The sequence below is a fragment of the Ciconia boyciana genome, chromosome 15, assembly GCF_034638445.1.
Source record: "Ciconia boyciana chromosome 15, ASM3463844v1, whole genome shotgun sequence".
In the NCBI taxonomy this organism is placed as follows: Eukaryota; Metazoa; Chordata; class Aves; order Ciconiiformes; family Ciconiidae; genus Ciconia; species Ciconia boyciana.
The window spans coordinates 8,629,125-8,654,042 of record NC_132948.1 but is presented as its reverse complement, the minus strand read 5'-3'; the positions used below and the strand labels follow the sequence as shown (position 1 = coordinate 8,654,042).

Below are 24,918 nucleotides of genomic sequence, written 5' to 3'. Positions count from 1 at the left end.
TGCTTGTCTTAATGAAGTTAACCCTGCCTTTGTTGGAGCAGTTTGTGTCAGTGAGCTAAGCAGGAGCTCACGCGCACGCACAAGTTTGTGTTTTCTTCCACCCGTCAATTACCTCTTGCCTCAAGCAATTTTTAAGGTTTTTGCTGACTTTCTGCACTGCCCGCTTTCCTCATACTGCTTTAACGTTAAAGGAAGCCCTATGTCTGGAAGAGCTGAGCGTACCAGAACAGCAAAGTATCGGGGGGGACACACAGACGGACGAGGGTGATGTGCGCCTCAGTGAGCGCGTTGGAGCTGCGGTGGGAGACGCCTTTATCGTGCGGTTATCAGAGCACGACCGGCGCCGGAGGGCAGGTGTGCTATGAGGGGCAGACGTCCCCTTCACGAGTGGAGGGTACAAGGCGAGGGCTAAGAGGGCTCCCGCTCGCCCGTCCCCTCAGCCGGCAAGAGGCGCCCGTTCCCCCTCAGGGCGGCGAGCGGCCGCTCGCGCTCCGAGATCTCGCGAGGCTTCGCGCCGCCCCGCCCCCTCCCGCGGCTCTCCCGGCGGGGGGCGGGGCCGGAGCGCAGCGCTTCGCCCCGCCCCTGCGGGGTCATTGCCGCCCCCCGTCGGCTGCGTCATTAGGAGGCACCCGGCGACTCGAAGGCCCCGCGGGGGCCTTGATGGCGACGTCGCGCATTTAGGGGTGGCGGTGGCCGCCTGTAAACCGCGCCACCGCCGTGGCGGAGGCTCCGAAAATTCCCCGGTGGGAGCGGGGGGGAGGCGGGCGACGCGGGCCGGCCTCCCGCGCGGGGCACGGCGGGGGCGGGAGCGCCGCGGCGGGGCGCGCCGCCCGGCGGGTGTGCCCGGCTCAGGGTGCCGGCAATGCCTGGCTCCCGGGCGGCGCGGGCGGCGGCGGCGCCTCGGCGGCGGCGTCTCCCGGGCTGAGCGGCGGCTCTGGGCCCGCCCGCGCCCTCCCCGCGGCGCTCCCCCGCCTCCGCGCGGGGTCCCGGCCCCCCTCCCCCCCCCCCCCGGCCGGGGATGAGGCGGTGCGGCGGCGGCACAAAGGCTCCTCCGGGGCTGCCCGTTGCCTAGCGCGGCCCAGCGCCCCCGGGCCGGCCCCGCCGCCGCCCCCGGCCCCCCTCGCTGCCTCCCTCCCTCCCTTCTGCCTCGCCGGCCCTCGGCCCCCGCAGCCCCGCTGTCCCTCGCTGGGGGCGGGCCGGCGGCTCCCGCCCGCCCCAGCCGCCCGTAGCCCCGCGGGAGGATGTCGGAGGATCACGAGATGGACAAGATGATCAAGGTAGGCAGGAGGCAGCGGCGCTCGGGGTCTCCCCGCCACCGGCCCCCGCTCGTCGCCTGCCCTGCGAGGGGAGGTGGGCAGCCCGGGCAGGGCCCTGGGGCCCGGCGGGTCCCAGTCCCCCCTTCTCTTACGGCTGCGGCTCTGCTCCTCCCTGTCCCTCCACCGGGGCCCTGCTGCCCTCGGGCTCGTCACCCGCAGTGCTCCGGTGGGGAGCACCAGACACCGGGTAGGGAAATTGGAGCTGCAGGCAGACGGCTTCCACGGGATCCGGCCTTGGGGGATCGGTGCTGAGACCGCGGGGAGCAGACCCGGGGCTACTCGGGGCGTCCGGGAGCTGGGGTCTCTGCCTCACAGCAGTCCCCGCTGCGGAGGCAATGCTGTCGCCTCAGTCCCTCTCCGAGTTCCTGTTCGGATGCTGTCATGAAAACAAATCTGGCGTGTGGGATGTTTGTGTTTCGAGTGGTGGTAGAGGAGCTGAACAGATTCAGGATTTCTTTTTTTACAGCGAGAATCAGTGTGTGAGCATAGCGCTTGCCGGTGAATCCTTCTGTGACCTGGCTGAGCGGATTTCCTGAAGAAGCTAGGGAAACCCTGTTGAGATAAAGTGACAATAAAACAATGTTTTAAAGACCCTCTGCAGGCTCTTTACCTTGTGCGACGCATTCACTGTCACAGATTCTGGATGCCTTCATAAATGCTTATTAAAAGAGGATGCATGAATTCCTTCAGGATGTAGGTAAAAAGACCCTGTGTATTGGCATTTGCCACCTTTCCTTAGCCCTGCTGTCTGCCATGGTGGGATTTGTCTTTACAAAGCTCGTTGGGGGCAAATATCAATGCAAGAGAAGGAGCAACACAGTCTTGTGTTGTTGAAATCTGGATTGATTTAAAATATGTTGGTCTTGTCTTTTGAGCTAAAAAAAGCCCAGAGTAGAAGGAAGTCTAAGCACTGTGTTCGGACAACCCAGATCGTAATTAAACTACAAGATCAAGTATCAGAATTGTATACTGTCTCTTCCTGCCTCACTGTAAGTCTTGGCACGGTGCAGGTGAAGTAGCTGTCCAGAATGAAAAACCTTCTTTTTGAAAGCAAGTTTTTCTGTGGTATTTCATGTCAAGATAAAGAATCTACATCAGAGCTCTTGGGGGTTCAAAAAAACTGAAGCATTTGTGTAAGTGTAGGGACCATCCTGTATCTGCCTCCTGCCCCTCGCAGTTTGGAGGGGTTCTGACCGAGAACAGGTTCTGGGCAAATCTTGGGTTATAGGCATTGTCTGAATCTAAAATGTAATTTGTACTTTTCTATATTATGCTGACTTCTCTGCTTCTCAAATACTTGGTTATTGTTCAAGTTTGATTGGTTTTCACCTGCGTCTGCAGGTTTAAGGTCTGTGATTCAAGATAGTGATCGCTGTTTAAGGCAAACTAGCCAAAGTTGAAAGGCTGCGCTTTGGAGCAGTGGAGATGGAGTTACGCTGGTTGTTGGCATTTCACCTGTTGAATATGTGGAGTTTGTCCAAGCAGCAGTCTGTGTGCTTTTAATTGACTGTAGTGAGCACGCGTTATTCTTAAATTACCTTATTTCAAACCTTTTCCCATTGGTATTCAGTGGAAACTGAGAAGCGCCTGAGCTTTCCCCTGAGCAGTCCCGGTGCATGCCTAACCCTGTCTGAAAGCAGCTTGCTGGAGATCAAGGTAGGAGAAGTCTCAGCCCTGCCTTTCCAGGCTGTTAGCATCCCAGGCTGCTGACTCTGCATGGGAGGATGCTCGAACCGTTGTTTTAGGTACCCTGTGTTTGCTGAAAGGCAATTGTGCTATTGAGGAGAACTCAACTCTTAAAGTTTGTGTGAAACTTTTTTGTAATTGGACACATTTCAAATTAGTTTGTTCCCTTTGCCCACTGGAAATTAATGTAAGGAGTGATCAGAAATTTAAAGTTCCTTTAACAGTAGGAGCAAAAAGGTTTACTGTGAGAAACTGCACCACTGCAGATTTTTTTTGAAAGTGCTCTCGCCGGCACTCTTCTGCCTCCTCTGTTCCCAGCCGCAGCAGATTAGTTCCAGCTGACCCGTCAGCGTCTACAAGTTCAGTGCTGTGCAGCAGTGCTACTGTAAGGCATTTTATTCTCCACATGTGGAGCTAAGTACAGGATACCCGTACTCTCTGCTGCCTGCATCCACAGTACATTAATCTAAATGAAGAGGCAAGGCATTTAGGCTTACCAGTTGAAATAGATTTTGATGTTTTCAGAGGGCAGTTTTATATCTGTACATTTTAAATATTTCATGCTGTTTGAATGTTATGAACTCGTGTTGATTTGCAGCAACGTAGTCTTGGTGCTAGATTTGGAGTTACTGCTTCTGAACTAGGAGATGTAAGCAATTCTGTACATTGATGGACATCAAAGTCCTCAAATACTGTATTTCATACCATTAGGAAATGGTGAATAGTGTTTCTTGATCGCTAGATTATTCATTTTTACTTCTAAGTTGTAAAGCTACTTTTGAATGAACATTGGAATCCAAATAAAAATGCAGAAAACAAAAATGTTGGCTTTTTAATTAAAACAATGACAAATATGCAGAATATGAAAGAGGAAATTAATTTCTATTTAAAATGGACTTATTGGTAGTTGTGGAACTTGTCCTTCAGGAGTTGAGAACTATCAGATTTTAATCTTGCTTCATTTGATTCATAAATCACAGACTTTTCAATTCCTAATCATCTCCTCTGTTCCACTTATTCAGCTGGAATGAAGTGAGTAGTCTCTGTGCCATCGCCGAAGTGGCACGAGGCAGCAGAAACTCTTTAGTCAAGACTGGGCTTGTACATGGAGACAGTATCTCTTTTTAGCTCACCCTGTGCAGTTGAAAGGGTTAGGTAAGTTTTGGGGCAGGCAGGCCCTTCTTCGGTTTTGGAACAGGAGGAGCAGACTTCAAAGCTCTGTAAAAAATAACGAAGAATTGTTATCCCTTCATCACAATGTTGCTCCAGAGTACTTTGGCATTTGCTTCTCCAGTTCAGTGCTTTGACTTTCTTCAAAACTTAAACACTAAGTGTGATCTTGAAAGCATGTGCTGAGGAGGTACTCCCCAGTTCAGAGAAACCCTTAATGCTCTTCTAAAATTGTGTTTTCATTCCACCTATAATGCCTTCAATTCTCTATGTCTGAATATCAGGAAAATCAAATTAGCTTTTCCCTAATACACTTCTCACAAGTGAGACGTATGTTAGTTGAATTGATAAGAAAGTTTCTTTGTGCTTCTACTTGAAAACAACAAACCGTGTGTGATCTGCTATGCTTTTTTTCCCCTTTCTTTCAAAACCCTTCATAAAACCTCCAGTTAACTTTAACTTTTTCCTCTACACCTTTCATGCTGGTCACTTATGATTTATGTAATACCCACTCCATACTGCATTAAAAGGCAATTTTTCCTTTCATATCTGTCTTTTGCACTCTCTAATCCCTTCAAATCTTGCCTTAAATATCAGCTTTCCTTTCTTGCTTTGTTTTCAATCCATGTGGCTTGAGGCCTGGCTCCAGCCTGGCCATAGTGTTAATCCACGACTGTTGCAGCAGAGGCCAACGATCCCAGGTTAGGGTCTGCCATTTGCAATACCTTAGTTGAGAGCACGAGCGTTCTCAATTTTCTTGTCGTTTGTAGCACGAGTGATTCCTGAAATGCTGCGTGTTTTGAATTGAAGTTAACAGAAGGGGAAAATCTGATCAGAATAAAGTTCCTATGCAAGCGGTGGACTCTTCTATTTGTTTTCCGTGTATTTGGGAAGTATTTTACCGTCTTGCTTAAGCCTCTCTGTCGCTAGCTTTTGTTACCACCTCCTTTTCTTGCAATTTATCAGAAGGCGTGGCTTTTTGAAAGATGATCCTGAACATAGGTAGCAATGTTCATAAAAGAACAAAGGAGGAATTTTATGGCGTGTATGACTTTGACTTGTGTTTGCACGCAATGTTTTCTACCGTTCAGCCCTGCTCTGTTGTTAGATCACCATCTGCGTAGCAGCACATGGCATTAATCAAAATGCTGCGCGCTGAAGCTAGGTTTACATCCCGCCTTGTGACATGTTTAAGCATGATAGCACCCAAGCTGTGTCATAACAAAACCAAACCCTGTTTATATGGATTTGGACAAAAGGATTATAAACATGAGGCTGGTTCATTATCAGACAAGCTAAAACTAGTCATGCAGGGTTTAATTTACAGTATAATGATTCCAAAGGTTTGAAAACCCTAAGAAAGCAGCAAAATCATTTTCCACTGTACCGTATGACCAAAAAGTACATAATGATGCTGTAACTCAGTTGCGACTGTAATTAAGTTGTGATTGATCGTTTATAGGTAGAAAGCTGGATTTAAGAGGTGGGGGGGGAAAGTGCCCTTGATATGCTTTCTGTATTAAAGGCGCAAGATCCCATCTCCTGTTCTCAATAATCCTGTTTCAGAATGCCAGGGTGAGCAGTCTCAGCTGCACAGAAATAATTTTAAACTGTGGTATATTATTATGTGAGTATTTGTATTTATGTTCAATTTTCCGAGGTGAAGCAAAACTTCAAAGTAGGGTCTTTCTCTGCTCAGGTATCTTGCAAATCAGGTCTGCTGAGCTGTTTTTTTTTGAAGGGATGTAGTAATTTATTATTATTATTTTTTTTTACTCTCTTTCCCCTCCCCCTGCTCCTTCTTGCGTAGGAAACCTCCATTTTAGAGGAGTACAACATTAACTGGACTCAGAAGCTGGGAGCTGGGATCAGTGGTCCTGTTAGGTAAGACAATACACCTGCGGATGTGTATGTAATCTCAGCCTGTTTCATTAGCTGCGGAGAAGTGAGTATGTATTTTAATTGTGATGTGATATGTGGAAGACTCTATAAACAAATAAATGTATCTGTACTCCATGCGGGTTGTAGCTGATGTGCGAGCGAGGTGTTGTCTTTTATGGGATAAGTTTCAAGTAAAAATTCTCCTCGGCTCTCTGCCTTGTCCTGTCTCACTGCCATATTCCTGAAGCAAAGCAGGAACAGGAGTCGGTTGTGAAACGGTGGCAGCAGAAAATTCTGCTCAAACACCTTTGTCCTTTTGATACTAGTGTCAGTTTGGTGCAAAGGTCGCTGCTCCCGTCTACGGTATCATCACTTGGGGCATCAGCACTCTGCAGCCGTTAGCTATTTTTACCTGCTATTTTTTCACATCATCATGTGAGGCCAAAGCAGACAGTGCCACGAGGTCTGCATCTCATACCAGACTTGCCCATCGTGAATTTCTAACCCCTGCAGGAACTGAAGGCTTTCTGTAAAGCAAAACATATGTTCCCTTTTCAACAAGAACTCTCCCTTTTGGGAGCGGGAATTTGCACAAGTGCTGGAAAACAAATGTCTGCGCCTCTCTGTTTCTGGGCACTTGACAGGGCGATTGTCTTTGCCACCATTTATCTTCCTGTCCAGGCAATTGGTTTCTCCTCATTCATTTTCTGTTGCTGTGTTGCCTCTGATCTTTATTAAAATATCCCTTTGTTTTTTATTCTTTTAGCTGCCTGTTAATATGTGGGCCCTTCCTTCTGACGCAGTTTAATTGTTAATGTTAAATGGGGGAAAGAGAGAAAAAAACGTGTGCGGCACACTTGGTGGCCTTGCTAAAACAAGGATTTCCATTCAGAAACACTTTATTTATTGCAGACTACACACACCCTCCATTGGAGATATTCAGGCTGCCACTGTGTGGTTTGGGTTTTTTCATCACAAGTATCTCTTCAGGCTGAATGTCTGGAGTGCATTCTGTTTGTCTGCAGTTACCCATTGCTCTGAAGCACTTTTTCTGCACTGCTTTGTGTTAGGTGTTTCTGCATAACGTATTAGGTTGTTGTGGAAGGCTGAAAACTGAGGTTTTCGAGCTGGGACATGGTGGCAGGTGCCCTGTATATTCCAGATTGCGGGCATTCCTGTTAATTCCCATGTGGAGAGCAAACTCATAACTACAGATCAATTGCTTGAAGTGTCTCTTTAACATTCTTGCTGACTGAATAATTTTATTGCTGTAATACCAGAGTCTGCGTGAAAAAATCCTCTCAAGAACGCTTTGCACTGAAAATTCTTCTTGATCGTCCAAAAGCTAGAAATGAGGTATAGTTCCTGTTTATAATGTCTGCCTTCTGACACACTGCAAAGTCTCGCCCTTTTGGTGAATTGTTGCAATGGTTTAAAAAAAAAAAACAACCAAAACAACCAAAACCAACCACGTGTTCTGCAGATCTTGCTATGCAAGATTCCTTGGGTTTGATCCTCTAGCCTTGCTGTGCTCAGTTCCTATAGGGTGAGGTGGTGGGTGAAACAGCGGGTCTTTCTAACTCTGAGTTTGCTGTAGGTGTTAGCTGTATATGTGCAAGTGTAATTTATAGAGCTGCATTTTAAAGCTAGTGTTCTCCCTATGTCCCATGTAATGTAACATGAATAGTTTAGAACTGATTTTGTTTTCATACATCTCGCTCTTGGATGTCACTACTCTAAGAATTGCCAAGAATGCTTCAAGTTGCACTCTAAATGGTATGGGTTTATCTGTGTACGAGAAACTAAATAAGCTCACTGATACTGTTTGTGACTTACTGTGGCTGGCAAGAGCGTGCCAAGGTACCAAGCTGTCAGTCTATTGAAAATGATGGGCAGTTGTTCAAGCTGTCATGAAAGTGAAAGAAGCGTTAATTGTCCTCAAGGTTTAGGCAACTTCCATTTCTTGTTACTGAGCAAATTCTCATTTAAAATTCCCAGGGAAAAATAATCTGTTTACAAAGAACATCAAGCCTTGATTTGATTTAGCAGTCCAGGTAGCTTTAAACTGGGGAAAATTCCTTAGGTTCCTGTTTCAGAAAGTCGGAACAGGAGATGAGGTTTCACGTGTTGTGAGTGCTAGACCTTGAGGCCACAAAAGGAGCCGGATGATGGAATTTCAAGTTTTATTCATGAATTTTCGGTTTCGATTGTGTATCTATTGCTACTTTAAAGCTAGTTCTAGCTTTAAATTTATTTTTAAAAAGCAAAGAAATCAAAGATTGGGCTTTTTATGGAACTTTGCTGGATTTGATTCCATGGTCTGTAACAAATAGGTTGGCAATGTATGTCCTACTCGGTCCAAGTAGTGTAATGGCTGTTGGTCACTCATATAAACGCTTGTAGGCACTTTATTTTTTTGAGTAACTTGAAATTGGGTGTGACTGGTGCTGAGCACAGCTGGCAGCGCATGGGCTCGTGTGTGCCATAGTCTTGGGGGCAGAGGGAGGAGCAGAACTGCTCAAGAACGTGTCACCATGTACAGTAACGTTTCTTCCCTTCTCTTCAAGGTACGTCTGCACATGATGTGTGCAACACATCCAAATATTGTTCAAATTATTGAAGTTTATGCTAACAGTGTGCAGTTCCCACATGAATCCAGCCCAAGGTAAGATTACATAGGGTGATTCATTCCCACAGCTTGCTTTCCATGTTTAGGCCAAGGTATAGTGGAGTTTGCTTTTTCTTAATCACAGCGTGACCAAAAATGAATATTTATAGGGTGTTCCAGATATGATATTTATACTTCAGAATAAGCAACGCTTGCCTTTTTCCCTGTCAACGCCCAGACCTTTGCATATTTAAATGAATTCGTGTCCTTCACTACTGGTTTTGAGTACATCTTCATTTCTTAGGTTTTTCATTGATTCAGTCTGCGATACTTGCATTGTCTGAGAGAGTGTATTAGCTTCTAGCTTCTGTCCTGCTTTGATACTGCTTTAGTAAGTTGAATTGAATTGTAACCTTTGATCCTCCTTCTGCTTTCAAAGCACTGTTAAAGCAGGATTGGAGCTGTGACTTTTGTTGCTACCTAGAATCCTAAGTGAGATCCTTTTACATGATGGTAATGTCTGTGAGCCACTGGGAAACTCAGAGTGCCAGTCTTCATTTAAAAAAAAAAAAAGAGAGAGTTCTTTCTAAAAATACTAGGTTCTGCCCTGTAAACTCTCAATACATTGTCCTGCTTAAAAGGAACACAGCAAAACATGAAGCAGACTTCTATTTTTCATAAATTAATATCACTTGGGATAAAAACATTGTCTTCTAATTGGATATTAGTTGAGAAAAAAATCAGAGCTGGGAGAATTAAAGAGCTGAGACCTGTCTTAGTCTCTGATGTGTCTGATTTTGCTGTGTGGTGAGAAGAACTATAAGTTAGTTTCTTGAGGATCTAGCAGTCCTGATCTCCACACTTCCTATTCGTTGCCCTTCATAATTATGGCAATAAAACTGAATTAAAATAATAAGGTACAATAGAGTGTCCAGACTCAAAAGCATTAAAGATAATTCCTCAACCTTCTGCTTCTAAGTTGCCGTGAACATCTTTAGTGCCTAGGCGGATCGGCATGTCTGCAAGGATGGGTGCAGACAGGTGTATGCTGTGCTCGAAGCCAGCTCCAGCCTGGAAGCTGTTTAGCCTGTTTAATGCAAGACTCTACCTGCTGTGTTATTCTTTGAGGGCAGAGTTATACAGTGATGCGTCTAAATGGCTTCCAGGTCCAAAGTGGCTTGCTGGTGGAAAGCATGGGTGGAGCTTGCATGTATCTGTCTGAATGCATCCATGTAGACATGTCCATGGTGTTTGTTCCAGCTGGATGTGGGAGCCCAACGTGAAGAGCAAACTGTAGATTCGTGGCTGACAATCAGTGAGTCAGATTGTGCTGGGAGCCAGAAAATCCTGCAGCTTATACGCTTAAAGGCAAAATTACAGAACCAAAATAGCTCTAACAACTGTAGGAGAAGCAAGTATATGTCTCTCTTTTGGCCTGCGTCAGTAGATATGAAGTATGCATTATTAGCTTAGCAATTCTGTTATTTTTTGATTATTTTTAATATAACAAAATGAAATGCTTTTGAACAGGGCTCGGCTCCTTATTGTAATGGAGATGATGGAAGGGGGAGAGCTATTTCACAGAATCAGCCAGCACCGGCACTTTACTGAGAAGCAAGCAAGCCAAGTAACAAAGCAGGCAAGTTAACACCCATGTATAAGCAAATCCATGAATGATAATGGCTAAAGTATTTAACAATTTCTTGGGGTGGGGGGGGTGGGAAAAAAGGACGCTAAAATAATCCTCAGTTCTGATCTGATGATCATTGCCTGCTTTGTTATAACCTGACAATGCCAAAGTTTTAATAGAAGCAAAGAATTTGAAGGTGTGGGCTAGTTCTTCTGGGTTGGGACCCTGGTGTCTCTGCTGTCCCTAGCAATGGTTTTCCTAACCTGGTCTACAGAACACTTCACCAGAGAGAGCTCTTTTCTTGCACAATCTTCCTGCTGTATCCCTCGCTGTTGTTCTAAAAGTGTTACCTCCAACAGTCCACAGGCTCTCACCAGACCCTGCGTGGCTCCTGAGCTCCAGTTTGAGAATCTTGGCCATGACACAGACTTGGCGTTTCTCTCACCTCTTGGGCAGGGTAGCAGACAATAATGTACACGTGTCCCGGGCCAGTGGTTTTCAAGCTGGGTTCCGTATTTGGTTTTATGGAAGTCCTGCCTGTCGTGGAAGATAACAACAGGAATGTACCACTATAGTGCATGTTTTCTGTGCTGTTGGTTCTGATGTCATTTTTCCCCTCTCCATTTCTCTACGCAACTCACTCTTGAATGTTGTGTTTTATAGCCTCCACAGTATTTATTACTAGAGGTTTTGGTGTCCATCAGGCTCTTTGTTGCTTAGCAGTGCATCTGGTGTGACTAGCTTATATCCTGCTAGAGTGGACAGGATGATGAAGCAGAAGGGCCTCCATGAGATTCAGCGCAGGGATCCCCAGTGTCAGTTCCTCTCAGTTCCTCTCAGTTCTGGGGTGAACTTGTTCCCTTTCACTTCCAAGCTGTTGGATGACTTGTGGTGCCCAGTCGGAAAGCTTGGACTAATGGGAGGGTTGCAGGAAGGAAGGTATGGCTGTATGTTGTGATAGCCTTTCTAGGGAGCCACAGCAGAGGACCAGCAGCTTGCTGTAAGGAACCACAAGGCAGAAGGATTTTGCTGTCAAAATGGCTGAGCTCTTCTGCATGGGAATTGACACCACAGCATGAAGCAGAGGGCTGGAGTTGCCATCGTTTGCTTCTTGCAGAGGTTATATTGGCATTCCAAACAAAAGATATACGAACTGTAGGTGAGAGGCTATACTGGAGATACTCATCAGTAAATGTCCTGCTCCCGCACCAGTGATCTCTGCAGTGAATAAAGGAAAGAAAACATGAGACAAGATACTACAGCATTTGTTGTAAATTGACATGGCTGTTTATGATTATATCCATATCCTGATCACTTGCTTCCCGCTGAGCTGGGGAGATAATGTTTGGTACTGAGGCAAAAAAGAGGGCCAAATCATTTCATCTTACTTTTCTGTCTTGTGCTTTGACTTGTTTCTAATGAAATGCTAATTGTGCTGTTACCTTTTTGGTTTCATCCAACAAAGAAATTAGGTGGAAGTACAGAATTATTCTTGACAGTTTGTTTTCATGTCCTTTGGGCTGTTTGATTTTGACAGTGCAAGGCAATCTCCAGGATTAACATGTTGGGAAAATCTTTTAAAACTATGCCAAAAGACAAGACTTTGAATTGAATTCTGACTGTGTGTACACTTGGGTTATTCATGTCCCAAGTAACTCTTTGCTTTAATGTTTATACTAATGAGGTTTGAAAGCAATGTTAAAATCTTACTCTTTCATCTAGTGGTTCTTCATCATTGTCTGGAACTTTGGGTCTTAGTTCCTTGTACCCAGTAATAGTTAAAAATTTGTCACAAAGCTACCTCATTTTCTCTGGGAATGTGTTTGTATCTGTTTCTGAGCTAAGTTAACACTGAAGTTCTCTTGTCACAGTAATTTGCAGTCTTCTAAGGACTCGGCACTTCACCCCGGGGTACTGTGTTTGGGTAGGATCCTACAGAAGCCAGTAGGAATACTTGCAAATAAGGGTTGTGTGGCTTTCCCTTACTTTTGTTTCAGTAATGCTGTTTAAGTATTTATGCTTTGGTTTTCTTTAAATTAATTGTGCTTTCAAATGTACAGTCTATAGAGTTTTCGTGACTGGGTTACAGGTTTATAAACCACAGCAGTATAAGAAGCTGTCTTTGAAGGAATCAAGTAATGCATTTCTGTGTAATATCCCATGAAATTAGTAAATTGCAGGCAGTACCGTCAAGAATTAAAGAATAAAACTGCCTGAATGTTGACTCTTAAGTCAGTAACAAATGCAATAAAATACTCACTGAAATATTGAAGCAGGAACTCGCTGTTGACTGTTAAACAGAATGTAATTGCTGGAGAGCGTGCAAGCAAGTGTAGTGACCTTGTAGGCCTAGCACAGCATATAAAAGGACACTGTCATGATCTGTTTCACTTCTGGGAGACTAATAATGCCCCAAGTTAGTCAAACTAAGATAGTTGGGAAGCCCAGTGCAAATTATCTTTTATTTTCTGTTTGCTTTGAGTGAAATGCAAACTGAATAGCTTGGTGGGTTTCATTTCCCGATCGTCGCTTTACCGCACTATTGTGCGGTATGGCCAGGTTTGTCTTAACTCGGAAGTGTACCCAAGTGGAGTGAAGATGTTTGGGTTCTAAGCTATGTTGGCAATGTCCTTTTTAAAGCTAAAATAACTGTCCAGGCTAAAGGAGGAGTTCTGTAATTGTAGTTGATTTATTGTGCCCTTTTTCAGATAGCTTTGGCTTTGCAGCATTGCCACTCACTAAACATTGCACATAGAGACCTCAAGCCTGAGAATCTCCTCTTCAAGGATAACTCTCTGGTAAGATGAAGACTTGGTATTCTTTGTTTACTGCTGAATTCTGTAAAATGGCTCAATGGTGATTTTCATAATAGTTGTAAAATGACATTAATGCAATGTTTTGGTGAAAAAAATTAATGACCTTTTTGGCTGTGTGCTTTTCCATACTCTGATCTGCTTGGAGTACAGGCTGTCCATGCTTCTGCTGTTAAATATGGGTCAGGTTCTCTACCTCAACATAGAATCTTGCTTTGCTGAGGAGATCTGCTCTGCCATGTTTCCTCCCTAGGTGTCATCAGGATGTTCTAACTTGCGTTATAGGTGCTTTGATGTATCCAAGCACTTGCCTGTTTCTTTCTTCTCCTGCTCATAACCACCCTGCATATGCAGTGACCCCCCTACAATATGCTTAGCGCTTTCCAAATCTGAGGGGGGCACTGCTTTTGACCCAGAGCACCCAGGAAAACAAAAATGATTGTTTCAAAGATCAGCTTACGACCTTTTAGCTGCTTTGTGGAATGGTAAGGGTATAAATGCAAAAGAGGAGTACATGTGGCAAAGGTAAGATGACTACAAGGCAAGAAGTATGTGTTAGAAAAGCTGATACAATGAGATTTTGTAATGAAGCCTCTTCTTGTTTTAGGATGCACCTGTTAAATTGTGTGACTTTGGATTTGCCAAAGTAGACCAAGGTGACTTGATGACACCGCAGTTCACTCCATATTACGTAGCACCTCAGGTAACAAATGATTACAGTTCTAGGCTAAAGGGGAATCATGATCTTTATTGCCTGTGCCTCCATAACCACGTCATTTTAAAAGCCTTTGCTGCCCTATTAAGGGCTTCTGGGCACAGGAATCTTGAGTAATTGTATAGTAGCCACCTTTAAAGAAGGAGTGCCACAGTGATCTATTGATTACAGCAGGAGATTGTGAGGCAAATTTCCCAGACTGTGTTCTTAGCACTGACTTATTGCCGATGCCTCCTGACTCTCCCAGGCCTGACTCCCACCAGTGAGACTACTCAAGATTTTGACAATTGGCCGTTAACTGCATTAAAGCAGCTTTTTTGGAAAAGTCCCTGCTTCGCAATCCTTATTCCAGCTCAGGCTCATTCAAGATTACATTAAAAAGGCCTGTGCTGAAACAAAAAGGTTCTGTAAAGGCAATCGCTCAAAAGGAGGGCAGTGCCAGAGGGCACCTGTTCACCTTGGCTTGGCCCCCTTGTCAGTATGCATTAAGACATAATCTATAATTATGGACAGGCTGTTTTTTGTAGTGCTGCTTTCTCCACTCTCTTTTGTGCTTTGTGTTGGAGTTCTGAAGAAAATTAAAAGAAAACTGCAGATAGATATTTAATGGCAGTACTGGGCATGTCGGCAGCCTTCAATGACTAGGAAGAGCAATTGCAGAGATCAGACCATGCAGCCACAGTCAAGTGCCCTGAAAATGCCTCCTCAGCTGGAGCCTGCTGGTGAAGGGTCATGTGCACTACAGACAGGGTTTATAAAACAAGTGAACTACCAAACCCGCAGAAAGCTTTTCCTGAGCATGTTTAAACTGAGATTTTTGTAGAAATGCAGATTTGATCAGCGAGGGACAAATTTGATGTGATTTGTTCATGGGAGAGGCAAAAAGGGACATCTCTGGAGCTAGGGTTACCCTCCAAACACACTTTAGGTTTTAGTTCCAAAGCATGGAGGTGTTAGAGGTTTTGAACAAAAGAGGTGGAACAATTGCTTTAATTCCAGCAAAACTGAAGTTTTCATCCAAAGCAGCAAAATATTTTAGCTGAAATTTTCCCCATGTAGAAAGTTCTGGTCTTTCTTAGGAAGAACAGCTGGAGTTTGGCAGAGTCTTCAGTAGCTGGAATAAGTCCACCGAATGGAAAAGCATCAAACATATTTGGTATAGGCATTGCTGTTTGTGATGCCTGTAGGTGAGATGTATCTTGCATTTTTTTTTCCTCTCATGGCAACAGGTACTGGAGGCACAAAGACGGCATCAGAAAGAAAAATCTGGTATTATCCCCACCTCTCCAACACCTTACACTTATAACAAGGTAAGCTATGAAAGTCCCCAAGTCAATATCTTTAAAGCACAGTGTCTTCCCCACCCCCCTGGTGTATCTGCTGTAGAAGTAGTCTATTGACACATTTTATCACCTAAGGCAATAAACTTTATTGCCCTGAAATTACACACTTATGGCCAGGAGCAATAAAATTGTTCTAATCTCTGTGACAGGAATACATCTAACTAACCAGATACCTCACACTGAGTAAAAAGCAGGATCTACAGGAAACAGTAGGGAAATGTCGTGTTGCTTGCTGCTTTGTGTACATGTGTATTTTCAACTGTAAGGAAGTGTGGTTCCTTTGGCTTTTCTAAAAGGAGTGACCGGGTATACAGTGGTATTTCTCCCCTTAAATGTATTATGTTCAGGCCAGGTTTCATTCAGTTGAACTGGCAAATCAGAAGATAATGATCTGTGCAGGTAGCCGTCTTTCTCAGTTTAGAAGTGATATGCTAAAAGGCACTGCTGGCTCTGCATTCTTTCTGACAGAGCGAATAATGAAATGCACACTTCGTCCAAGCCTAATTAAGGATCCTCTAATTAAAGGAAAAATATACCAATGCTATTAAAGGAGCATGAAACATTAACAAGATTTTGGAGGGAGTAGAATGATTCTGATGGAGTCTGAACAACAAGGGAAGTTCTTTCACCTCCACAAGAGGCTGGTTCAAGGAAAACCTCGTTTCTGCTGTCAGCCAGAGTTTCTGGATGTGCAAAGCACTATTTAGGCTATCTTGTTAAGGCAGCTGTGGGGGTACCTTGCCTGTATTGGGGATCTTGTGCAAAATGGCCAATAGTGTATTGTGTCATCTGTAGCAGTAGCCACGGGCAATAACAACTGCTGCTAGAATCTTGTAAAGTGTTGACAGAAAGTGTCCTGAAAGGTTGTACTCCTTTTTGGTCATTCCAAAACATCTTCCTCCATATTATCACTGTCTCCTGCTGGCTTCAAACACAGCAGTGTTTGAACCACTGAGTGTTTTTCTTTCAGATTGTCAATTTTGATTAAAGTTAGCTGGTTTCTGATTGCAGTGCTAAATATCTACACTGATTCCAGTTTTAAGGATGGTTGTTTAACCCACCACATGCTAGAGGGGGTAGTTTGGTATATATTAGTAAATTTGGTTATATTTTAGTAACCTTCTGTAGAGAGCTAAAGCAAAGACGGGCAGAGATAACTTTCACTGAATTAGTCCACGTGGGCTTCCTAATAATGAATCTGCCTTCTTAGGGTTATGATTATCTGTTCTCCATCCTGGAGAAACAGCTTGATGATAGAAGCCAGACACTTCTTACAAAACGAGTTCTCAGACAAGTGCCAATAGTCTTTTCAATACAGAGTTTCTTCTGCCCTATCTCATGTGAACCCCAGTCACAGGGAAAGTTGTTTTTTATAAATTTTGAAAGTCTCACAAGGCTCAAGAACTCCACTTCTGTGGATTGAACCAGATTTACTCTCCAGTAACAGCCCTCTCCAAGGGATTTCCCTCTCTCTCATTGTAAAAGGGTAGATGCAGTTCCAGAGACACCTAGAAGTGGTTGCTCACTGTTCATGTAGGTAACAGTTTGACAGCTGTTTTGTTCTTTTAATGAACCAAAGAGCCCTGGCCATGGCACCTGAAGCAAAATATGGGCCGTATTCTTGTACAGAATGGAAGAAAGAACCTTGAAAACAGATACCAACTGGAGTTAGCTCACATACTGACAAGGTTCAGCTGGTGTGATCTTCTGGGATTTACAATGTGATACAGTGATTTTGTTTTCATGTTTCATTTAAAGAATTGATTGGTCATGCTGAACTGCTTTCAGCCATGGTGGCACTGACTGGAAAGGCTGCTGAAAGAAGTGGCCTCATCCTTACCTTGCCAAGTGTGACTCACTGCAAAAGCAGCATTTGGCATATGCCTAGTTCCCCAAAATAGGCTGTGATAAACTCCCAGGTACACTGTCCTTCCACAGCAATTCAGAGCCTGAGTGGAAATGCCTGTGATCCACCCTCATGATCAGATCTACCCCACAGATTTAAATTGGAGGAAAAAACACATCTTTGATTCCCTGAGTATTTTTATTAAGCTGTGTGTGTATTGGATCAAATATAAGTGTGTATGTCATGGCTGGAGGGGGTTGACTCTTGAGAAACAGAATCTGAGAACCATATCCACGAAGAATTTAGACACCTGTTTCCTACTTACATGCCTAAAGTCCCATTGATTTCATTAGGAATTATCTCTGGTCAATGGAAAAATGATGACAATTTAGGTACCTATTTAGAAATTTAGACTTCTAGAGCCATCTGAGATTGGCTTAAACAACTTGCTTAAAAGCATACATATGTGGGGTAACTCCTTGAAGTTTCTTTCTTTATCAGCATCCACATGTTTTGTAGAAGACAAAAGCCAAGGGTAGGATTTAATGCTCAGTATGAGCTGATCTAGGTGTATTCCCTCCAGAAGGAAACAGTCTCACCTTTGAGGGCCCCTTCCTGGGTTGGTGTTGATCCAGTCAAAAAACAGTTATTGGAGTCACAGATTCTGTGTTTTCTGAGTTCATCTGTGCAGCTTCATGAATGCTGGTGCTGCCCCGGAGTAGATGGTGGAATATACAGCCTGGGGCAGACAAGGTGGAGCTGAGGTTGCTTCAGTTGGCAGCTGTGCGGACTTCTGTCCGTAAATTGATTGCAGAACCTCCCGGTTCCCCAAATCTGCCCTTGCGTGTCTTTCCACAGTCACCTGAACCTGGCTGGAGTTCAGGCTTCTGCTTATGCTTGGCTGTGTGTTCCTGTCCATCCTTGTGCTGGCATAAACCTTTGGGAGTCCCTTGGAGGACCGATAGGGCTGGAAACCAAGCCAGTAAAAATAAATGATTAGCTGCACAAATGCTAGTGTTGGCACAAAAGAAATACTGGGAATGGATGGCCAGGGTCAGAGCAGATCCTACCAGCCCCAGCCCGCGCCATGCCATAACCAAGTGATAACAGAGCTGTATCCTTAAGTATATGGTCCAACAGAAGCTTGAATTGAAGTCTAGGCTGTTACGGTACTCTCCCTTCTTCCTGAGTAGTGTCTATGTTGCGTGAATGCACAAAGATCTAGATGAGGAGTAGATCTGGCTTTCAGCATCTTTACTGAGCTGGTTTTTGGCTGGATCCACCTCCTGGGATGAACTTCTGTATCACATCAGCAGTAACATGAGTACAAGGGCAGGGGAGGGAGCTCCAGGCTGGGGTGGGAGGACAGGAGGGAGCACAGCCCCATCCCTGGAAGTGTTGAAGGTCAGGTTGGCTGGGGCTTTGAGCAACCTGATCTAGTGAAAGATGTCCCTGTCCATGGCAGGGGGGTTGGACTAGATGATCTTTAAAGGTCCCTTCCAACCCAAGCCGTTCTATGAGTCTATAAGCAGCCGTGAAATACCACTCCTGCCTTTCTGAAGCTGCTTCATCTCTGTGGCTTTCAGGACGTGGTTTTACCATTGCAGACCTCTCTGATTAAGTATCTCTGTTAGCTCATTTGTTTGATGGTGTTTCTTTTTTTAGTCTCACATTCTAAAAAATGACTGTGTTCTGTTTTATGCCCTGATATTGAGAGACTAGGATTCAAGTATCCTGAGAGATGTAATAAATGCGCAGCTTGCTCACGCCTCTGATGCACTGGCTGTTTCCATACAATTGACCATTGCATAGTACAGAGTTACAGGAGTGCTTTCCGTAAACAAGCTACTTTTGGGTACTGGAAGTAGTTTAGCTTGGCAGCATGGAGTTATCTTGTGCTTACAAATTTGCCATATTTATCCATGAAGGGCCTCAGATGGACCTTTAGGAGGAGGCTGGGCTGTGTTTCTGTTTTCTTAGGGAATCACATAGAACTTTTAACATAGCTACACCACTGCTTGCTGCAAATTGCGCCCCAAAGTGATCATTTCCTTGCTTTCAGAGCTGTGACTTGTGGTCCCTGGGTGTCATTATTTACGTGATGCTGTGTGGATACCCTCCGTTTTACTCCAAACACCATAGTCGGACAATTCCAAAGGACATGCGGAAAAAGATCATGACAGGAAGTTTTGAATTTCCAGAGGAAGAGTGGAGCCAGATCTCAGAAATGGCGAAAGACATTGTGCGAAAGTGAGTCAGTTGAGGAAAATGTTGTATTGCTCTGTGCTTATATGAAGAAATTGGAAAATCACTTCAGAGTGCATTATCACAAAGGGCTCATTTTTCCAAAGGCGGGGGGAGTTGTCTGCAGCACATACAGCTGAAACATTTTCTATCATATTCAGCACGAATGAAGTCTGGTAAATATTTTTCTTTCCCTCTCTTTTTTTCCTCCCCAACTGTTGTGTTCAATTTTTGATGTCTCCTGTCTCTGAAGTTGCTAGACTACATTGTGTGTTTAGTCTTTAAGGGGAGCGGGTACACTGCCTTGCTTCAGAACAACATAGACAACCAGCTGCCACATCTGCAAGTGCTCTGTAGGCACGTATCTCCTGTAGTAATGTCTAAACTCCTGTTAAAATCAGGGGGCATCTAGGTGGCGTAATACGAACTGGTAGATCTGTCCCTTAAAACCCTGTGCACATAGTATACAGTCTAAAAGGAGTCGAGAGAGGCATGGAAAGGGAGGTTAAGACCTGTCACAAGGTATCAGACTGAGAGATAAGGTTTTGCATGGATATTTTATTCTAAATGCTGATGCAAACTGTTTTTCATGCAATGCATATCTCAACTGCAAATGTTTCAAAGACTGTGATCCCATGGTCTTGTTTGAAAGCAAGAATGTGGCACTGATAAGGTCTTGACCTCACTTATTTTTTAAAATGTGAGAGAGACTTACTGCCTTTGCTTGTATCACCAGAGGAACTGGAAGGATAAAAGCACCATAAATAGAAAAAAAATCAATCTGTTAAACAATTTTAAACTGTCACTGTCTCCTCTGACATACTGTAAAATCTCCAGGGACTTAACATCGTTTGGAAAGGGTGCCAGGACCTGTTTATAGCAGTGCAGGAGAGCCCACAACCTTTCACCAAATAAACTGCAGATTATGTTGCAGTGAAACTTCTGCTTATACCAAGGTCAACTCTTTATTCTCACTCAGAAGCTCCACAGTCAATAGGCTTCATTGTCTTTTAAAATGGCCGTGAAACTCAGCTCACAGAATGTTGTTACTTAGATTCAGTTCACTTCACTTAATTCTCTCACTAATGTTATCAGGACTCCCTTTCCTGCTTGTCTTTTCCAGCCAGTGGGTCTGAATCTGTGTTTATGGTGCAGGAATACATTTAGACTTTATACAATTCTGGATAAGTTTACATTTTCTTTATGGAGACTGCTATTCATATGGAGTCTTGCTTCTGGAGGTCATATTTTGCATTCAAGCAGCTGCTTCCTTTCAAGCATGTCGAGCTTTATTTCTGACCTTAAGCTTTATGAGCTGGAGTGCTTGATAATAGGTTAGGACTTTGAAAACCTACATAAAAGGAATGCATGTGTCTTGGGTCTTGTATTAAAACTGAACTTACGACCTGTTCAGCAGCATGGCCTTGCAAGTGAAATTTATGAGCTAGCCTGTGGTCCTGCTGACATTTTGTAAAAGTTATTTCCACTTTCTTGGTATATTAAACAATTCTGCTTTGCAGCCAGGAAGCTGATTTAGAGTATTGTCTAAGAAAGTGTGACAAAGTCATTCTGTTTCTAATTTAGACTGTTGGGATAACTTGTCAGCACTCCGTGTGAAATTTTACTTTTTTTTATTAAACAGTTGTGATTATCATGAGAACATGAGTTTATCTGCAAAATCTCTTTCCAGGGTTTTATTCTAGTAAAATTTAATTCCATGGAGTTTTCAGTGATCTCAGAATAAAGTTCCTTCTTACTTTGAGGTGGTATAGCCTGCCAGAGTGTCCATTACTTGAGGCTTTTGCAGGGGGAGAAAAGCTAAGGTTGCACGGTGAAAGCAGTTAATTCAGCAAACAGGTTTCCAACTTTGAAGCTTTGCCTTACTTCACCATGCCCAGGGTCCTTGCTATGAGTATAGACTGTTACGTGGATGAGCTCTAGATGTGCATTTCCAGAGGCTGTTGGTCTGGATCGTTTCCAGTTCATCTGGAAGATAATTTCCCATCTGGGAGGATGTGAATGTAGAGTTCGGTGGTACACAAGTATTACTAAAATGGCTTTCAGCGCCTTTCTTTTACACTGAGTTGCTGAATGTAACTGCATGAGCTGTGATAGCCTTAAAATATCACCGCAGCAAGGGTCAGTGAAGCTGGTAGAAAGTCAGACTGCTTTTGAGTCAGATTAGTGGTTCAGTTGTTAGGAGGAGTTTCTTTTTTTGGCCTCTCTAATGCTTAGAGATTGCTAAGTGCTCTAATCCCAGACAGAGCAGCACATCGTAAATCAACAACGACCTCTTTATGGACTGATTGATTCCTCTCCCAGGCTGCTGAAGGTCAAACCTGAGGAACGGCTGACCATTGAAGGTGTGCTGGACCATCCCTGGCTCAACTCCACCGAGGCACTTGATAACATCCTACCCTCTGCCCAGCTGATGATGGACAAGGTCTAAAAATTCATTTTATTTTGTGAAGAATGTTGCATAGAGGAGCTGGGTAGCTCTTGGGTGGTTTGAGTGTTTTCTTTCACATGGTGTTATGCAGACAAAGAGCTCCCCTTCTGCCTTAATGAGAGCCTGAGATCTTTGTAAGAAAATGGAAATGGTTCCATTTGAAATTTGGGCAAGGAGAAGATGCTCCAAAATTGGCAGTAAAGAGCAGCCATGTGCTAACAAGTAGAGAACAGAGTATGGCAGTAAACATGCCTGAGGACTCTTCTCTAGGTCTTTTCTCTTGCACACACAACCCCCCCCCGCCATGTTTTATACCTGACTACAGCTATGACCTCATTAATTAGCAGCAAATGAATAGCCCTTCTTGCTTCCTTTAAACTCTGCTCAAAGAGGAGTTCAGTCAGCACTCTTAAGCTTGTGACCATGAGAAGCAGAGATGATCCTTTGGTCCTGTTCAGCCCCTGTGAGGTCGGGATATATTGTCCCACAGTCAATGACTGTAGTTCTAATCATGTCTTGCATAATGCAAACCCGACTTCTGTTACACTTCTCTGAAATAAATAGGATTTTGGAGCATCTTTTTTTTTTGGTCCATGGCTAACATTGTCCTTATATTGTTCTTTAATTCACAAAGAACCTAATTAAAACATCAAGTGCAACTCTTTTCATTCCAGGCAATGGTTGCAGGGATACAACAGGCTCATGCAGAACAGCTTGCGAACATGAGAATCCAAGACCTCAAAGTCAGTCTCAAACCCCTTCACTCCGTCAACAACCCAATCCTGCGCAAAAGGAAATTACTGGGGTAACTCTCTCAAGCTGTTTTTGAAAGATCAAAATGTAGGCAGCTGTGATGCCAGGAGAATGACTTTAAGCATGTTACAGGTTCATTCAATTGTAACCATGCTCTTGAATTTCTGATTTGGCTGACACACTCTTCATGCTGAAGTGGGTAGTTGAAGTCAAGTAATACTTGCACAATATGGTGTGTCTTCCAGGATATGCCGGTGAGGGCAGGAAGGAGATTGGATAGTGCTATTATATTGTACAGGTAGCAGAACAGATCTGTTATGAGAAGATGGGTGACATGTTGAGTAAGGTAGGACAAACTGGGAGAAAGAATTCCAATATTTTTTTCTAATCTTGACATTTATTTATTGAAAAAGTCAGGTAATCTCTCTCTTCGAGTTACCTATCTGAAAAATAGGATAATGCATTTTAGGATTGCCCTTACTTGAATTAATTTGAAGGAATATTTATTTTTCTTCATATTTAAAGTGGTCTTATAATGCAGGACATTGTTACAGTTAATGCTAAATCTAGCTCCCAGCTTTCCAGAGAGTGAAAGAGAGCATTATACTGGTGCAGTTATGCAATGAGTAACAGACTCGAGTTGCATTCAAATTTTAATTGTTTCCTCCTTGTTCTTTTGCAGCACTAAGCCAAAGGATGGTGTTTATATCCATGACCCTGAGAATGGAAGTAACGATTCCAACGTGGCTCTGGAAAAGCTCAGAGATGTGATTGCTCAGTGCATTCTACCACAGGCTGGTAAAGGTTGCCACTTTTAAGAAAGTTCCATTCCTAAACATGCAAGACACTGACTTTTTACTGTGCCTCAAGATCAGTCTGTGTCAGTAGTGAGGAAGGATAAACAAAACTCCTGTTGTCCTAGTCGGTCTCAAGAGGAAAGCACTGTCTGTGGACTGTAATTTTGGTGCATGCCTAATATTAGTGTCAATAGTGACATGCAGAGCTGTTAAAATAACTTTCAAACAGGAGTGTCTGCTTTCAAACCGATTTCCTAGTTTGCGTGAGGCGAGGAGGAATAACTGCACGTACTGTTTACTGAAGCTCTGAATGTTGCTGTGAGGCAAAATGACAAGCCTCCTGTTTATCTTTGTTCTCCTAAATAGGAGAGAATGAAGATGAGAAGCTGAATGAAGTGATGCAGGAGGCGTGGAAGTATAACAGAGAGTGTAAGTTGCTGCGAGACACTCTTCAGAGCTTCAGCTGGAATGGTGAGGAACTCTTTTGCTCTTCCATGGAGAAGGGGTGAAAGAGGGGAAGCAGTGACCTTCTTATATGGAAATAAAACAAATTTCTGGAATTTGTGTCAGGCTGATTTAGGTTTTGACACTGGTTCAGCCCATCTGCCAGCATGGGTGCTCTAGAAGTGAGGTTGAAAGTTCTGCTTTAAAATTTCTATTTGAGGTTCAGGTAGAGTTTTCAAAGGTACCAAGTCATGCAGGAACATAACAGCACAGATGGATCATCACTTTAGAAACCGCTTTAGCTGTTTTGAGCTGGTTTCCTTCCAGCTGTTTATTACCCTCTTTCTGCTGGAGGCTGCTGCCCTCATCTGTGTCAGCACAATGTCTCTTCTGCTCAGTTTGTGTAGGAAGCAGAATTAAACTAGGCCAGCTGCCTTGGGAGTGTTCAGATGGCTCCTTGACAAAACAGGGTGTCAGAGGTGTCAGCCCCCAGGAGCAGATGCTGATGAATATAAGGGGACCAGGGGCGTCAGCCAGGTTCACGAGGGCTTGGCCGTGCCTCTTCCCTCATTCTGTTTTTTTGCTTGGTTGGTTTTAATTTAGGTTTTTAGGTGCTCAATGTTTTTTTTCAATTGAACTAGAGATCATAACTCATTTTGGTTCCCTTGCAAATGTTGTCCTACGTTTGTGTGAAGCATTGCTTTGTGTTCAGTCAGTGTATGACTCCAGCTGTGATTCCTTTCCTCCTTGTGCCCAGCACCAGCTGACTACCTGTTCTTCTCTTTTCAGGCAGAGGATTCACAGATAAAGTGGATCGACTAAAATTGGCAGAAATAGTAAAACAAGTTATCGAAGAGCAGACAAACTCCCATGACTCTCAATAGCTGGAGCTTCTTAATCTTATTTTTTTTACCATTTAAGATTTATTCTTTAACTGTAAAAAGTATTTTTATGTAAATTAATAAATCATAATTATTTCATTAAATTTCCATACTGCTTGAAAATGCTGTATAGTTGTAGATACAAAAAAATCATTGGTACTGTAATATTTTTTTAAAACTCAGTTCCTTGAGGTATATATGATCACTTATGTACTGTTAATCATGAGTCCCCCAGATGGGGCAAATTATATTGTTAAAGACCATTCTTTTTCTTAATAACCAGTTGCAGAAGCTGCCTTCCATCTGCTATACATACAGCCAGCTGCAATGACTATGTATGTG

General features: G+C 43.7%; 1 protein-coding gene across 4 annotated transcripts; it reads left to right on the top strand.

Annotated features, from left to right (window-relative positions):
• The first annotated feature begins 625 nt into the window (after positions 1 to 625).
• On the top strand, positions 626 to 24,684 carry MAPKAPK5 (MAPK activated protein kinase 5). Of its 4 annotated transcripts, none has more exons than XM_072880245.1 (14): positions 626 to 1,277; positions 5,983 to 6,056; positions 7,334 to 7,409; positions 8,621 to 8,718; positions 10,192 to 10,300; positions 13,000 to 13,089; positions 13,712 to 13,807; positions 15,049 to 15,129; positions 19,071 to 19,258; positions 21,575 to 21,695; positions 22,376 to 22,506; positions 23,137 to 23,258; positions 23,618 to 23,722; positions 24,485 to 24,684. In XM_072880245.1, the coding sequence occupies exons 1-14, from the start codon at positions 1,242 to 1,244 to the stop codon at positions 24,577 to 24,579; spliced, it is 1,422 nt and encodes a 473-aa protein (XP_072736346.1). In that variant the 5' UTR covers positions 626 to 1,241; the 3' UTR covers positions 24,580 to 24,684. The 4 variants fall into 4 exon arrangements, with proteins under 4 accessions (XP_072736346.1, XP_072736347.1, XP_072736348.1 ...); XM_072880246.1 differs by having other exon boundaries at positions 627 to 1,277; positions 23,137 to 23,252; XM_072880247.1 differs by lacking the exons at positions 626 to 1,277; positions 7,334 to 7,409 and having other exon boundaries at positions 5,996 to 6,056.
• Positions 24,685 to 24,918: the final 234 nt, after the last annotated feature.